The sequence below is a fragment of the Dipteris shenzhenensis genome, chromosome 24 (genome assembly GCF_047967505.1).
Source record: "Dipteris shenzhenensis isolate YYH24624 ecotype China chromosome 24, Dip_SZ_1.0, whole genome shotgun sequence".
In the NCBI taxonomy this organism is placed as follows: Eukaryota; Viridiplantae; Streptophyta; class Polypodiopsida; order Gleicheniales; family Dipteridaceae; genus Dipteris; species Dipteris shenzhenensis.
Window position 1 is genome coordinate 8,846,221 of NC_141619.1, and position 18,031 is coordinate 8,864,251.

General features: G+C 43.9%; 1 protein-coding gene across 1 annotated transcript in view; it reads left to right on the plus strand.

The window, feature by feature from the left end:
• Positions 1-18,031, plus strand: part of LOC147886173 (Prolyl oligopeptidase family protein) — a 119,743-nt gene that overhangs the window by 53,205 nt on the left and 48,507 nt on the right. Inside the window, exons 7-8 of the mRNA XM_087395652.1 lie at positions 5,143-5,508; positions 5,634-5,699. Of these exons, the coding sequence (XP_087251778.1) occupies positions 5,143-5,508; positions 5,634-5,699 (432 nt within the window). The remainder of the gene's footprint in view (positions 1-5,142; positions 5,509-5,633; positions 5,700-18,031) is intronic.

Consider the following 18,031-nt stretch of genomic DNA (forward strand, 5'->3'; position numbering starts at 1 on the left):
AAGAAAAAAAAAACAGGAAAGCAGAACAGAAGTGAAGGGTGTATATATATTGGTTATTTGGGTTTATTATTTAAAAAAAAAAAACCCCATCTTCCACTGTGAACCAATGGAAGCTGAAGGGCAGAATTCAAGAGTGAATCCTAGTGAGTCTAGAGTACAGTCTACACAACAGATGTCACATCATGCAGCACCTACATTGATTGGTAGGATTTCGATATTAGAGGACGCTTTACAGCAGATTATGAACCAGCAGCTTCAAGTGAATGCTGGTCAAAATGAGATCAGGGAGATGGTGCAAGCCTTGTCGGCTAGACCGTCTAGGATTGATAAGGGCAAAGCTCTAGCAGAGCCAGAGCCCAGTATACATTCCTTAGAGCGCGCAAGGGTCAAAGTGCCTAATATCGCTAATTATAGACCGGAGAAGTACGCTGGTCGGATGACCGAGCGCAGCTCTGATGTGATCAAGGTTTGGTTGCACAAGTGGAAAGAAGCCTTCGCCATTTGTGAGATTAGATCCGATCTAAAGAAAATCCACGAGGCCACACACCTGTTTATTGAGGCAGCGGACAGATGGTGGATAAAGCAACAGAAGGATCAAGTTGCTCCAACCACTTGGGAAGGCTTTAAAGCTGAATTCAAGAAACACTTTCTTCCACCTGATGAAGAATCCCGAGCTTGGGATGCTTATAGAAATCTTCGTCAGAGGAGTCTGTCAGTGGCAGAGTATACTGACAAATTTAGGGAATGTGTTATGAAAATAACAGACCCTCTCCCTATGTCGGTTCAGTTAAAAGACTATATCTATGGACTGAACGACAAAATCAAAATGGAAGTTCGGGCTAAATATGTGACTACATTAGATGAATCTATAGGAGTAGCCCTGAACTATGAGGATGCCAGAGGCAGATCTGGTGGATTTGTGCAGGCAGGGACTCAGTATGAGCACCCGAGAAAAGGGGGATTTTCGAGGAAATGGGTTTCAAAGACAAGTGTCTCGCAGCCAAGTGGCCAAACCAAGCAAGTGAAGCCGGTTGAGGGACCAGTAAAGACAAGTACCACTGTTGGGGTGAAAAGGAAAATAACTCCAATGGCAGCCCGGGCTTGGTCAAAGTCCTCGTTGACCCCTGAACAAAAAGAGAAAGCTAGGAAAGAAGGATTGTGCTTCGGCTGCCTTCAGCGACACCAGTGGAAGGATTGTCCACTGAATAAAGACCATCGCACGGCTAATATGATAATATCTGAATGCGACGTAGAAATGCAGGAGAGTCCCAATGCGGAACATATGCAGATGCAACTGGCGGGACCTTCTCAGAGGTTAGTACCTTGTTTGTTATGTGTATCTGTTGCTAAGTTAGTGACGAGTGCACCTGATAACATCCTATCTAAGCCCGCAGCAACGGGGTATACGGCCTTTAATGATACAGAGTTAATTAAAATGAAAGGGCAAGTAGCCAGTCATGATGTCATTGTGTTGTTTGACTCGGCGTCAACTCACAATGTGATTAACTCCAAGCTCGTGAAGATGCTGAAATTAAAGACAAGTCCATCTGACTATGCGTATACAGTCAGGATGGCAGATGGAAGTTCAATTGAAGTATGGGACCAAAGGGTTACCCAGTTGGAGCTTCGGATTCAGGACTATGCTGAGAAGCTTGATTTTGAAATGACCAAGCTTGCTCATGCAGATATAGCCCTGGGTATGGCGTGGCATTCTAGGAAGAATCCAGCCATTGATTGGAAAAGGCACGTATATCAATTCAAGATGAATGATGTGCTTTATGTCTTGCGAGGTGAAAAAGATATACCTCAGGGACCGTTGGTTTCCGTGATGGAAATCAGAAAGGCTCAAGTAGAGTTTTTATACCTTTGCACAGCATCGGTAGAGTCAGTGGATGATTCTTCGGCTAGCACTGATGTTATGCAATGTGGTGAGATGGCCAAGCTGGCTAATCTTATAACAGAGGAGTTCTCTGAATGTTTTAGGGATGAACTGCCTTATGGGTTACCTCCAGAGCGGAAAGTTCAACATAAGATTGAACTGATCCCGGGGGCAGAACCTGTAAATAGACCTCCCTATAGAATGAGTTTTGCTGAAGAAGCGGAGGTGCGTAGACAACTGGAAGAATACCTCAAGTTGGGGCAGATTCAACCAAGTTTCTCACCTTTTGCTTCGCCAGTGATATTAAAGAGGAAAAAGGATGATACGTTTCGCCTCTGTATAGATTACAGAGCATTGAATAATATCACTGTTAAGCACAGGTATCCGATGGCTCGGATTGATGATTTGCTAGATGCATTACACGGAGCCGTGATTTTCAGCAAGATAGATCTTAAGTGCGGCTACCATCAAATCTGGATTAGAGCCGAGGATGTGCATAAAACCGCTTTCAGAAGCAGGTTTGGTCATTATGAGTTTTTGGTAATGCCCTTTGGACTTACCAATGCTCCAGCGACGTTCGTCATGCTTATGAACGATTTACTACGTCCGTATATCGGAAAGTTTTGGGGATGCCCTTCTTCAAAACCCCCACCCAATTTTGAAGGACAGGAGCTGAAGTGGCAGCCTGTCCCGGTGAAGGAGAAGAAGCATCCCATTGACGAGATTGAAAGGGGCGTTGCTTCAATACAACCACCTTCTTAGGGTGTTGAAAACCATCCCGATCTATTCCCACAGATTCCTTCATCTTCTCTTTTTCTTTTTCTTTTCCTTCTCCAAGTGATTGCACCTGATTGATTGATTTGGCATTCTTTTCTCCATTTCTATTTGCTGTCTTAGCTTGCAAATTCTCATTCTTTTACCGTGTCTGGGGCGGTAAGGCATTGGGAGGGGGTTGATGTAGAACCATTGGGCATTCAGAGGCTAGATGCCCAAACTTGTGGCAGGCAAAACAAGCTCCTACAAACACACCCCATTTCAATTCAAAATACTTTTTTCCCAGTTGCACTCCCTCAACTTCCACTGCAATAGAAGGAGGGTGGGTGAATTAGTGTCCCAGAGAATGCAGAACCTGTTACGGTTTCCCATAGGACATGGAGGACAAATGACCTGTCCCAAAGTAGCAGCCAGGCCAGGCAATTCTTCATGCATATAGTCTGGGAAGTTAACAACCTCAACCCATATGGGACAATGATGGCGTATTAGACTTTGATAATCCTTGTTTGGGGACCAAGGCATAGCATGTACCATCTGCTTCTTGTTAAAAAGGGGAGAAAGCTCAAGTAACCTCTGCTTGCATAAAGCATATGATAAATGCACCTCATAAAAGCCTCTAGATGCAAAATATACTCCCTCTACAAAGCATCCTCCAAGGATGGAATTAATCCACTGTGCGACATCACTGGCTGCTGGGATTCTTCCTGGAAAGAAAATTATAACCGCGGTTTGAGATAACTTCCTGAGAGGATTCACAAGGGAGGGCAATTTCAATTTGTACGTGACCTCTGGAACTGGTTTGCCCCATTTCTGTCGTGACTGCTGAAAGTCATCCTTGAGGGTATCAAACACATATTGAGCTTCCATAGTAAGTTCAGCATCTTGTGTTGCAGGCTGTGAAGGGCGGCGCTTAGCATCTGCAGATCTTTCTTTTCGAGCATATGTACAAACATCCGAACCTGAAGCCATGATTGAAATACGACAAGGCAAGAGGGACTGTACGGAGAAGTATAGAATCAGAAGCAAGCGAGACACAGGATTGTACGAAAAAGCACAGGCGCGAGAACTCGGGACTGTACGGGAAATGTACTGGATTGTACGGACCAGAGCAGACTGTACGAAGGTACAGACGAGGCTGTACGGAAAAGAGCAGATTGTACGGAAAAAGCAGATTGTACGGGGAAGAGCAAACTATACGGAAACATGAGGCAGAGCTGTACGGATGTACGTAAGGTGCAAAAGGGCACGGAAAGGACTGTACGGAAATGCACAGAAGCAAGACCCAGAAATCGTACGAAAAGATACGGGATTACACAGACTGTACGGAGAAGCCTGGATTGTACGGAGACTGTACGGGGCCTATTCCAACGGGACTGTACGGAAAGGCCTGGATTGTACGGAGATGCAAAAGGGGACGGAAAGGACGGTACAGTACGGATATACCAACGAGGCTGCTAGGACGCACGGAACGCAGACTTCAGAAGGGTACGGCGATGCAGACAGCCACGGATCTGTACGGTTGTACGGAAATCGTACAGCAACCATACAGGTGTACGGACGGTAGGGGAGCCGGTACAGGAATCCTTGGCGAGGCTGGAGAGCAAAGGCCACTACCACACACACACGTCACCTTACGCGCGCGCGCGCACGCACGCGCACATTTTTTTTGGTGAGAACTTTGAATACTTTTTATTACAGGAAAGCTAACCCAAAAAAGTTGGTAAGCTGAAAATGTGCATCAGGAGAAAATTTGCATGTAAGAAACATATACATCATGATCTATGCATTGTGTTTGCATGCAATCAAAAAGTAATTGCTGCAAAGAATGACGGAAAAAAAAAGGGGAGAAAATTGGATCACCAAAGACTGTGTGGTTTCTATGTTTCCAGAGAGTCCAGAGTGCCCAGTAGCAAACCCAGGTGTAAAACAGCTCAAAATCTGGCCGTCGAGGATAAATTCCAAATAGTCAGAAAAGCTTGCCAAAGGAAGCCTGAGGAAATCTCAGTTGCAGTCTCTGCTGAAGAAAACTCAGGTCTATTAATCTCCTGCTGTCTTGGAAAGTGTGTGATTGGCACTGACCATTCCAGAGTATCTACCAAAGATGTACTTACTTTGATGAGGTGCAAATCAGAGGGTACTGCTAATGTGGATGGTTTGTTATGCCTTTGGCATTTCCACCACTAAATACAATTTAGATCCATGGATTTTTATTCACGCATGGTATAGTTTATAACTCATATGTATGCAAATATGTTCTGGTGCATTTAGTCCGTTGATCTTGAAGCTCCGTGTTCTCACTATCCAGGTTGGAATTTAAGAGCGGTTTAAGGTCCAAATGAAGAAGTATGCGGATTGTTTAAAGACATCTTGTTTCTTTTTCCATTTTAATTTTGCTAATCTTTGGGCTTCTTAATTTTCACCCGTATGTACAGGTTTGGGATACCTTTGTACATGCAAAATTGACATCAACCACGTTTGTTGATTTGCAGGTATCTATTGAACCAGATTTCAGGGCCACTAGATTGGCCTTGATTGATAGGGGATTTGTGTATGCTGTTGCGCACATTCGAGGAGGAGGAGAGATGGGGCGGAAGTGGTATGAAGATGGAAAGCTGTTAAAAAAGAAGAACACCTTTACCGATTATATTGCTTGTGCAGAGTATCTTTTGGCCCACAATTTCGGTGGAAAGGACAAACTGTGTATCAATGGGAGAAGTGCTGGAGGTCTGCTGATTGGAGCTGTTTTGAATATGAGGCCAGACTTGTTCAAGGTTGCAGTTGCTGGGGTTCCATTTGTTGATGTTGTCACAACTATGCTTGATTCTTCTATTCCTCTGACCACTGCTGAGTGGGAGGTGAGTGTATCACTCACAGTGGTTATCTCAGACAGGAAACAATGGGCAGAACTTTCTTCCAGTGTGGTTCTTTCACAGTGCATTAACTCAGATTTGGCTGTCTCTATTGGCAACTGGTCATGTAGGAATGGGGTGATCCAAGGAAAGAGGAATTTTATTACTACATGAAATCTTATTCGCCAGTTGACAATGTGAGTAACTGCCATGAATTAACTCCCCATCTCTTTGAAGTATTGTTATGGAAAAAGGGTAGGGTGCCGGCTTAAACATTTTCATTGTACCCTAGCTGTTTTGCCCAATCTAGTAGCAACTGCAAGTTTTAAACATTACTGTATATTCCTCTCTGTTACACCTTGGCAGGGATAAGTGAGTTTTTCCCTTTTTGTAGCAGCTCATAAACTTCATCTATGTGAAGCGGAAGAATTGTACATTGTTTAATCACCAGATTCTTATGGGCATGCTAACTAATCTGCATGTGCTAGCGTGAATGTCTTGTGATTTGGTTTTGGTGCAGCCTTTGGCAAAATGAGGTGACATTTGGTCCAGGTCTCAAATTATACACTGGTTGTCATCTTTATTGCATAAGCACAGCAAGATACGTTACCGTTTTATTTCTTTAATGAATCAAGATTCCACCAAGGTTGAACATTATGTGTTGGTGTGGATCGACCCGAAAAAGTACATCTTTGTCAATCATTCTGTAGAGGAGTTTCCAAGATTTAATTATTTTCACGAAGACATGGTGACATGGTAGCTACAATTGCTTACCATGTATTGGGCATTCATCAATATAGCCTCACATCATATTCCCCGTGGAATGATTAGGCTTTTGCTCTGCATTTTTCGCAGAGAAGCAGGATAAAGCATTCTGCATCCTGAAAGCATGGGAAATGTTTTGGTAGCGCGTTGTTTCAATGAACGGATTGCCCTTGGCCATGGCCTTTTAAATGATTTTCCTCTATTGTCGTACCTTGCGTGTAGTGCATCTTCTTCCTCTATCTCTTAGATCACAGAGACATGTATGGGACACACATGCAGACTCTTCTCAGAGTACAATCACGGAGTTTTTTTGGCCGGACCGCACAGGTTACCACCTCATGAGCACTTGACGAGGCCGTGATCTAGAGCTAGCAACACGGCATATCCGACAGAGGGCGGATGCACAGATTACACTTGGAGACATTCCTTCCATATTCAAGGCTGGGGGGTACGACCGACAGGGGTTACCGTGGCCCTTGTCATATGTAGACCCACAGCTGGGGGGGGGGGCTTCTGTATCTGTTATACCAGACTAGACTTGACACTGGATTTTGATGAGTTATGATGATGGTGACGATGATGATGATGATTTTGATGTTATGACTATGTAGTAGTGATGTTTTTATGACTATGTAGCATTTAGCATTTAGCATGGGTGTTGATGCTCGTTTAGTAGCTCCACCCTTTGAGCTTGTTGTATCAGGTTTCTTACAGTCTCATCAAACCATCGGTCCTGGTCTTCTTGCATTTCTTGGAAGTGATACTCACCTTCTTTCACCTTCTTTCCCTCTCTTGCATGCATTGCTCTCCTTTTACCCTTGGAGTTGAGATCTTTCTAATTCAGACATCCAACCCCTTCATCATACCGTACTCTTTCTACTCTCTCTTCCTTAGTTATTCTTTTGCACCTTGCCATCGGCAATTTGTTACAGGTGTTAGGCAGAACACGATTTTCATCAAAGCTATGGCATTTTAGGGATTTATGTATCTGTACTCATATTGTGTGTGTGTGCATGCGTGTGTCTGTCCCGCCCACGCCCACGCCCACGCCCAAAAAAAAAAGTGTGTGTGTCTGTGAGTGTGATACATATGTATAAACATATATATTTATGCCTATATATGTATAGATCTATATGTATACATACACACACACACTTTTTTTTTTTGGTGAAATCATTGATTGATTATATTATATGAGTAGCAACCTCAAAGAAAGGTGCTACAATTACATCAACTGAAAATTTCAGTAAATGCCAAAAAGACCTCATGATCTATGCAGCGGGTGTGCAAGCAATCAAAGAAAGATTGCTGCAATGAACGCCTAAAAAAGCCAAACAGAGAGAAAGTAGGATCACCAAAGACTTTACAATTCCTATATGTCCATAAAGTCCATAGTGCCCAGTAGCGAACCCAAACGAAGAAAAGATGAAACTCCGGTCTGGATGGATGAAACCCAAATAGCCAGAAGAACTTCCCAAACGGAACAGATGGGAATCTCGCTTGCAGGTGCTGTCGAAGCAGATCAAAAAACTCACGAGAGCATGGACAATGCCAAAACAAGTGAGGCACAGTCTCCGAAGAAGCAGAACATCTATGGCAAAGTGCAGGAGCAATGGGTCGATGAGCTAATAGCTGTCCAGATGGAAACACTCCCAAAAGAACTCGCCAAAAGAAAACCTGTTGCCGAAGCGGTACTTTATAGGCTCAAAGTTGCTGTAATCTTTTCTTCCACCACTTGGCTGGGCGATGCATTCGCCAAACAGAATCACCTCTCTCTAAAACCCAAGGTTGAGGCAAAAGGATTTTATACAATGCAGGTACAGTAATCTGAGATAGCCTCAAAGGACGAGAAGAGGACCTTGGAGAAGTCAAAGTCCAATCTTCCAGTCGGTCCTAGAGTTCCAAAGGAGGAATCGGAACGAAGGGCGAAAGCATAGAAGTAATTTGTCGCCACAAAGGACGATAATGAGAGCCTAATCCATATGTAGTGGTTGCTAGACAAAAGGGGAGCACAGTACCAGCATCATCTATAACATCAGCAACCGAGGTGATGCCTTTAAACGAGACAAAGTAGGAACGTTGAGGTTTTCGTAAAGCCAAGGGAGGCTGAAAGACGTTCGATCAGTGAATGCTTTCATCTCTGAAAGAATTCCCAAGCAAAGATTGCCGTCCATTCCATTCCAGATGAGAAAGAACATGCTTCTAGTCAAGAAGCAAGCGGGAGACAAAAGGGCATCCAGGCAAAGTGCCATTAGTGCAGCCAAAAAGGAAATCCCAGTGATCGAGTTGCCAATGACCAAACACAGAAATATTGATATGAGTGACCAGAGTCTTAATCATAAGAGCCCAAGGCTGATCACCTTGCAGAAATTGTAGTAACATTTTCCCCTTGTGGGCAAGAATATGCACACGAATATCCGTGATGTTCAATCCACCATGCATCTTGGGAGAACAAATGTGATGCATCGAAAGCAGCTTGAGACTTTTTCTGCCATGTTTGGATCGCCAGAAGAGTTCCATAAAGACAGACATGAAAGATGTAAGATCTGCCTTAGTGAACATAATCAATGGCAAGTAAAATTGAATATATGCCATAAGCATGGACTGCACTATTCGAAGACGAACGTGCAAAGGCCAGGTTGCCAGTTTCCAATACTCAAAGCTTTTTCCGAAGCTTAGCCAAAACCCAATCAGTTTGTTGTCGGTGAGTGAGTTCCCACCCCAAAGGGTAACCAAGATGACGAACAAACTAAGTGGGTGGAATGATATCCCGGGCCATAATAGATTATGCCAGTCTTTGGAATGCAAAGGGAGTAGCTTAGACTTCTGAAAATTAACATGAAGACCAGCTGCCAAACCATAAATAGAGAGGGCCTGCATCAAGGCACCAAGATCATGGGGCGTATTCTTTGGGGTAAAGAAAGAATCATCAGCATAAGCTTGAGCAACCATGCTGCGATTAGCATCGAATTCCAAGCCATGAAGTGATCCTGTAGCCACAAGATGATCAATACATTGCAGCATAGGATGAGTAGCAATGGCGTACAGTAAAGCACTGAGAGGGCATCCTTGGCGGACCGAACAACGAGGAGTCCACTCATCAGAGATATCCCCAGAGATAATGCAAGCCGCATTGCTATCTCTGTAAAGCTAGTAAATAACGTGCTGCATTTTTTGTCCAAACCCCAAAGCTCGGATAGTTTGCGAGGTGAAATCCCATTGAACTGTGTCAAAGGCTTTTGCAATATCTACCTGCAAGAGTAGAACATCGTGCTGTGTGTATTTGGCATATTCAATCCCAATATAAGCATTGGCAATGTTATCTGTGATATGGCGACGTGGAACAAAGCCATCTTGGGAGGGATGCAACCCATCATGCAAATAACCTTTAATCCGATCAACCACCATTTTGGTAATGATCTTGTAAATGACTGGCATGAGTGTGATTGGCCTCCAATCACCCAGTGAATCACATAGCTGCTTTTTTGGAATCAGCTTGAGAAGACCCTTTGTCCATGACAAAGGCATCTGCTGATTTTGCCATGTTGTATTTACCATTTGCAGCAAGGTGAATTTAAGAAGATCCCAGAATGCAAGAAAAAATTCAACAATGAGACCATCCCATCCTGGAGATTTCCATCTGCCACAGGATCTCAGTGCATCAGACAATTCCCTTTCAGTGAAGGGATGTTGAAGTTCCAAAGCCTGAGCATTAGACAGAATTGGATGAACATGCTGCAAAAGAAGCTGATGTGCAGACATGACCCGAGGAGAAAGAGTATCCACATGCCCAAAATGAGTGGAGAAGTGCTGCACACATAAATCAGCAAGCTCTGAACGAGATGTTGACCAAGAACCATTAGGTATCCGGATCCGACAGATATTGGCAGCCTGCATTTAGCAAGCTTTCTGAGATCATTAGATTGAAGAGAGAATTGAACCTGACATAAGAGCATGCTTTCCTCTGAAAACAAAGGGCAAAGATGAGCAAGCTCAGTCAAACTCTGACATGTAAATTTGGCATGCGCTACAGTCTCCTATGTGGCTTGCATATAGGATTTTCCATAATCTCGAATAACTGCTTGCATCCGAGCAACAAAAGAGTGTGAGGCATAATCCAAACCAATGCGTATCTGACGAGAGAGAGGCTGAATAGCATCAGAGACCAAGGCTTTCAAGTCAGCATGCTCCAGATAACTATTATTAATCAGCAAAAGCCTTCAGCAAGGCAATCTGTAAGTGGGAAATTCACGTAAGGAAAGCCTCAACCAAAGAGGAGCATGATCCGAATGTGTGAAAGCATGATCAACCCAAATTTGACAAGTAAAGGCATCACAATGCTGTGGATCAATCTGATACCATCTGTCCAAGCGTGCCCGATAAGAAGATTGAGCATTGTGCTGAAAGGTATAACCCGGAGTTATGGGCTGTAATTCCTTCCAGAATCAACCAGGCGCAATTGAAGCAAAAAATCAGACCATGCCTGTGTTTCAGAAGCCAACATATGATTGTGGCCTGAGGTGTTGTCACCCGATTGAGGGGCATTATTAAAGTCACCACAAATGAAGGCATGTTGTCGCCATGGATAGGTATGCATGGCAGCTCAGATCAAAGCTCTATCACGAGAAGACTGGGGAGCATAAACCGATGCAAATTCAAGAATTTTCCCTTGAACAAGGCATTGAACAATAATCCATCTACCATGGCGATCATTGAGAGCCACAATAGGTTGAAAGTCGTGCTTTACCAAAAAAGCCACACCAGAAAAGGAGTGCTCTCCAGCATAGAAGATATCATAACCAGCAAAATGGCCTATTTGATCAGCATACATATGCTGATTATGCTCTTGCAAAGCAATTATATCAGGCTGCAATTGCCTGATATAGATCCAGACGAGTTTCCATTTGCGACCATCACACATTCCCTGTACATTGAGAGTAACACACTTTAGATGATCAAGCATATTTACAGTTATGGGACAGGTATGTACAGCAACTAACGGGCTGTCTACGTCTGCATTTCCACCTCAATGTCCGGGCCTCTGCCCTGGGATGAAGCATCAGCCTGAGGAGAGGACAAAAGTGCAGCAACTTCTTCTTTTGGAAACAAGGTCCGATTTGCAGTCACAGCAGCCCAGGTCAAGCCAACACCATAGTTTTCAGCAGGTGTTTTCCCATGAGAGGATGCACTACTCCAAGTCCGAGAAGGCAAAGGTCGCCTGGGGGAGATCACTTTGTGAGGAGTCTGCCATTCATCAATCAAAAATTTTTCCCCCTTCCCCTGAGGTGGAGAGGACAAAGGCATAGGAAAAGAAGCATTACCATGTGAGACAGCCGGGGCTTTGCCTTTGTCTTGAACAGAGAAAAACTGTTTGACACTTTTGTTTTTGACCACAGAAGAGGCATTTGCATTCTTATTCAAAGGCTGAACCATTTCAGCTTGCACTGGCATCCGTGGAGCTCGGGAAGGGCATTGTGAAGCCATGTGCTTAAATTGCTTGCATTCAAAGCAAGCACCTGCAAACAGCCCCCACTTGAGCTTGTAAAAGGCACTCCCCATGGAAACATTATTCACAGTGACCGAATATGAAGTTGGAGTGGGATGATCTGTATCCCACAAAATGCAGAAGCAATTCGAATTGCCATTGGGTCGTGGTGGACATACCACCTTACTGAGGGAAGCTGCAATTTTAGGTAGAAGAGAAGACAAGCATTGAGGAAAATCCACAACTTCTACCCAAACAAAGCAACAATGCTAAATCAATGCTTGGTAATCCCGGGTGGGAGACAAGGCAGAACATGGACCATCTGTTGGCCATAGAAAAGAGGAGAGTGCTCTAGCAAAACCTGACGGTGCTCCTCATCAGCCATGATGATCTCAAAAAAGCCCCTTGCTGCATAATGAACTTTTTTTAAATAAGAACCACCTAGGGTTCGAGTCAAGCAATTCCCAACATCTGCAGCAACAGGCATCCGTCCTGGGAAGAAAATTATAATGGCATGCTTTGCATACTCCTTAACTGGATCAAATATATCATCCACTTCCACCATCATGCCAGTGGTGGGAAGTGGATCTTTCCAACCTTTACGGGTGTCTTCAAACCCTTCATGCATAACCTCATAAACAAGCTGAGCCTCAGCACAATGATGAAGGGAATCATCAGAATCCATCACCTGTTTTTGTTTCTTGTTGAAAACCGACTTGTCTTTGTGAAAGGTTTTCTCATAGGAATAATCCGCCATTCGAATTAAGGGAAAAACTTGGAAGCAGCAACGCTTTACAAGGAGGAAAGCACAGCAGGTACAAAAGTGTACGGTGTTTTCCGGCTGTACGGACGAAATCGTACGGATTTTTGACAGTACGATTTTTTTCCCCTGATAGGCAAACTGTACGGACTCCCCCGACTGTAGGGACAAAACTGTACGGATTGTACGGATTTTCAAAAAAATTTTTTCCCTGACAAGCTAACTGTACGGACTTCCTCAACTGTACGGACAAATTGTACGGACTGTACGTACGAAATCGTACGGATTTTTGCCAGTACGATTTTTTTTTTTTTCAGATTTTCTGATAGAGCGTATGGGACAAAAAACGGACGTCAAAAGGAACCTCAAGGGTGTCAAACTGAGGGATAAACAAGCAGCTGTAGCGTCGGAGCACGAGGGCTAGGATGCACAAGCGCGCACACACAAACACAGACACTTTTTTTTAGTGAAATCTTATATTTCTGTGTGGGAAACCTCAAAAGAGGTAAAAACCCACCAATAAGTACAAGGAAAGAATTTACAAGTAAAACCTCAGAGCAAAAGTCATGAGGCAGCCAAGTAAAAAGTTACATATCAAGCTGGAGGAGGATCAAACACAACATCCTCCAGCTTCAAATTGTTGCTTTGTAAAAACTGATGCAGTGATGAAACCACACCATCAATAAAAACAAGCTGTTTTTTGCCCTTGTGATTCTACTTGATATAGGTTGGCACCCGAAATTTTTGAATCACTGGGTCAAAAACTTGTAACATGGGATGAAAAGATTCCGGTAAAAAAGGTACTTCTGCATCGCGGACAGATGAAAACTCTAGCACAGGCATCAAAGGCAGAGAGGCTAAATCAACATCTGTATCTTCCGAGGAAAAAGTTGCATCTGATAAAGCAGGAATGAAGACTCGAGTAGGAGGAACAAAGGAAGCAGGAAAAACAAAAGATGTTTTGGGAGCCTGTACGGGCGGGGAAATCTGTACGGATTTCGTAGGTACGGATGAAGCAGGTACTGGCATTTGGACCACGTCTGTCTGGACAGAGCGTTGTACGAAGGGCTGAACCAAAGGCTGTGTAGATAATTGCAAGGGTCGGGGGGTTGTACGGACTGTACGGAATTTCATACAGCTGACATGAGCTGTACGGATGGCGATGACGGCTACAAGGTGGAAGACGGGGGTTGTACGGGCAAAATGAGGGAGGGAACAGAGGGGGACGGAGGGTTGACCAGGGCTGCAGTGGCTCTAGAGCTCTCCATCGTCCACACAAACACACTCTTTTTTTTTGGGGGTGAAATCTTTGATTGATTATATTACATGAGTAGCAACCTCAAAACAAGGTGCTACAATTACATCAACTGAAAATTTCAGTATATGCCAAAAAGACCTCATGATCTATGCAGCGGGTCTGCAAGCAATCAAAGAAAGATTGCTGCAGAGAACGCCTGAAAAAGCCAAACAGAGAGAAAGTAGGATCACCGAAGACTTACAATTGCTATATGTCCATAAAGTCCATAGTGCCCAGTAGTGATACACACACACATACTTTCTTTTTTGGGGTGAAATCTTTGATTGATTATATTATATGAGTAGCAACCTTAAAACAAGGTGCTACAATTACATCAACTGAAGATTTCAGTATATGCCAAAAAGACCTCATGATCTATGCAGTGGGTCTGCAAGTAATCAAAGAAAGATTGCTGCAGAGAATGCCTGAAAAAGCCAAACAGAGAGAAAGTAGGATCACTAAAGACTTTACAATTCCTATATGTCCATAAAGTCCATAGTGCCCAGTAGTGAACCCAAACGAAGAAAAGATGAAACTCCTATCTGGATGGATGAAACCCAAATAGCCAGAAGAACTTTCCAAACGGAACCGATGGGAATCTTGCTCGCGGGCACTGTCTGACGAGAGCACGGACAATGCCAAAACAAGTGAGGCGCAGTCTCTGAAGAAGTAGAACATATGTGACAAAGTGCAGGAGCAATGTATCGATGAGCTAATAGCTTTCCAGATGGAAACACTCCCAAAAGAGCTCGCCAAAAGAAAACCTGCTGCCGAAGCGGTACTTTATAGACCCAAAGTTGCTGTAATCTTTTCCTCCACCACTTGGCTGGGCGATGCATTCGCCAAATAGAATCACCTCTTTTGAAACCCAAGGTTGAGGCAAAATGATTTTATACAATGCAAGTATAGTAATCTGAGATAGCCTCAAAGGACGAGAAGAGGACCCTGGAGAAGTCAAAGTCCAATCTTCCAACCGGCCCTGGAGTTCCAAAGGAGGAATCGGAACAAAAGGCGAAAGCATAGAAGTAATTTGTCGCCACAATCAGATCCCAATCCATATCTGGTGGCTGCCAGAGAAAAGGGGAGCATAGTACCAGCATCATCTATAACATCAGCAACCGAGGTGATGCCTTTAAACAAGACAAAGTAGGAAGGTCGAGGTTCCTGTAAAGCCAAGGGAGGCTGAAAGACTTTCGACCAGTGAATGCTTTCAGCTCTCAAAGAATTCCCAAGAAAAGATTGCCGTCCATTCCATTCCGGATGAGAAAGTGTTAGAATTATTGTTATAATTTAGCAGTGACCAATGTGATGTAATAAGTAGGTTAGGGGCACTTTTTCCTCATTTAGAGGTTTTTTCCCCTAACCACAGTTAGTTCACTAACTACGGTTAGTGAAGGATAAGGTTTTGTCACTTAGACAAAACCTATCCTAACACACTCTTCTATTGCAACTATTGCTTTCAGCACTCACTCTCTTGCTCTCTCACTCTGCTCTCTCTCCCTCTACAACTCACATTTGGTATCAGAGCGGGTTGACCCTGCTCCCTGCTTCCTTGCTCGCAATCTCCCTGCTCCAAGCTCAACAGCTTGCTGCCTATCCGTACCAGCTCCTGCACCATGTAGCTTTCGTCCGTACAGTCGTACATTTCGTACGGTATCTGTACAGATCGTCGTATGTCCGTACCAGCTCGTCGTCAGCACGTACAGTTCGCCGGACAGCCCCAGCCTGTACAGCTCCCATACATTCCATCAGCCCGTACAGATGTCGTACGCTTGTCCGTACCTGCACGCGTCGACAGTGTCATCCGTACTTGCTACAGCGCCATCCGCACGCTTATTCGTATCTGCACGCGTCGATAGCGCCATCAGTACCTGCACGTGATCCGTACATACGTACGGATCTGAAGCGGTGTTCGTACAATCTGACAGCTCCGTACCTCTCCGTACATTTCGTCGACGGTACAACCGTATAGCTCGTCTGTACAGCCGTCAGATCCGTACAGATTCGTACAAAAATTCGTGCACCGTACTGTACGCCCGTACACAGGAGGGTACATGTCCATACAGCTTGACTGTACATTCCGTACAGTTCCGTACGTTTGTACGGAGTGTGTCATTCGAGGCAGATTTTTGCTTTGCAGGCCATTTTGTGGACAGATTTGGACACATTTTCTGTATTGGGAATTTTGTCAAATTTGGGGCTTTTGCATTTGTTGCAGAGATTGCAAAAATTTGGGGCTTTTGCAATCACACTGCAATTTTGCAGTGAAATTTGGGGCTTTTGCAGACAGAGAGCAATTTGTGCAACATTTGGGGCTTTTACACATTTGCCCCTTTCTGGTTGCAATTTCAAGCCACAAATTGGGGCTTTTGTGTTGGGAGAGCAATTTTGCAGGTTTCAGTTCACACTGCCTTTCTGTAAGTGTTTTGAAGCACTTTGGGCAGGTTTTGGGAGAGATTGGATGCTCTGGCAGATTTTTGACAGAGACATTACAGAGATTTGAGTTGCATTTTTTAGCCAGTGTTTGGCTGTATTTTTTGGGAATTGTGCACTCCATTCCCAGCAAGGGAATTCAGATTTGCATTTGCTGTATTTTCTTTCTCAGACATGGCCCAGCAAAATCAGAATGATTTCTAGTTCAGTGGTCTCTCACAAGAGGATAAGCTAGATGGTACCAACTACTCCCTCTGGAGTTTTATGGTACGCAATATTCTGATTTCCCGTAATTTGTGGGACTATGTAAATGGAGATGAGATTTGGCCAGCAAATGTGGCACCTAATACCCCTCCCCAGCAAGGAGGAGGCAGAGGTCGTGCACAGGGTACAGTTGCAGCACAAGTTATTGGTGCAGTTATACCTACCACTCCAGAGCAAAAGAGATGGGATTCCCGTGATGCTTTAGCTTTGTCGTGTATTTCTCTTTCAGTGAAAAGATTCATCATTCCACATATCCGGTCGTGTAAGATCTCAAAGGCAGCATGGGATATTTTGGAGAGCATGTATGCAGCTCGGAATGATGCCAGGGTGTCTTTTTTGAAAAGAGAATTGTCGCATACACATATGGAAGAGGGTGACTCCATGTCAGTGACTTTCAGTGTCCACTCTTAACAGAGCTGGATTTCAGGTCATTTTTGAAGATGACAAGTGTGCAGTCCATGACAGAGAGAATGACTATGCCTTGAGATTGTTTGGCACTTTGTTACGTGGTCTTTTTCAGCTTGACATGTATGAGAAAAGACCAGCACATGCTCTTGCCGTTTCTACTCCTACTGCTGCTATGCAGAATGGGGAGTTATGGCATGCTATATATGGACACATGCATTATGGCAGCTTGATGACGCTTCAAAAACATGCTATGGTTGATGCATTGCCTCCTCTTGAAACACCTCCTCCACATGCCTGTGAAGGGTGCATTCTTGGTAAAATGCACAGATTTCCTTCAAGAAGGATGGATCAGTAAAAGCTGTTCGAAAATTACAGCTTATCCATAGTGATGTCTGTGGTCCCATGAGGACTCCATCATTGGGTGGTCATCTTTACTTTGTCACTTTTATAGATGACTACTCCAACTACAGTTGGGTTTATGGGCTGAAACGCAAATCAGAAGTGTTTATGGTTTTCAAACACTTTGCAGCCATGGTTGAAAATGAATCAGGACTCAAGATACAGACATTACGCACAGATAGAGGAGGGGAGCATTTGTCTGCAGATTTTGATGCATTTTTGAAAGACAAGGGCATTGCACATCAGCTTACAGTGAGGCTAACTCCTCAGCAAAATGGCAAAGTTGAAAGGAAAAATCGTACTCTTATGGAGATGGATAGATGCATGCTAAAAAGCAAAAAATTGCCTCACAAATTTTGGCTTGAAGGTCTCATGTGTGCCAATTATGTTTTGAATCGGGCTCCCACAAAAGCTTTGAAGACCAAGACTCCCTATGAAGTTTGGCAAGGGAGAAAGCCTTCTGTGGATCATTTTTGAGTTTTTGGATGCCTTGTATCTGCTCATGTGCCCGTTGAGTTTCGGCATAAGTTGTCTGATAAGGCAATCAAATGCATTTTTGTTGGGTACAGTGCAGAGAGCAAGGGCTACCGTCTCTACAATCTTGTCACATGCAAGATTATTGTCAGTAGAGATGTTATATTTTCAGAAAATTCAGCTCACACTCAAGCTGAATTTGATTTGCCTACTTCTTCCGATGATGTCTTTGAGGGATTACTAC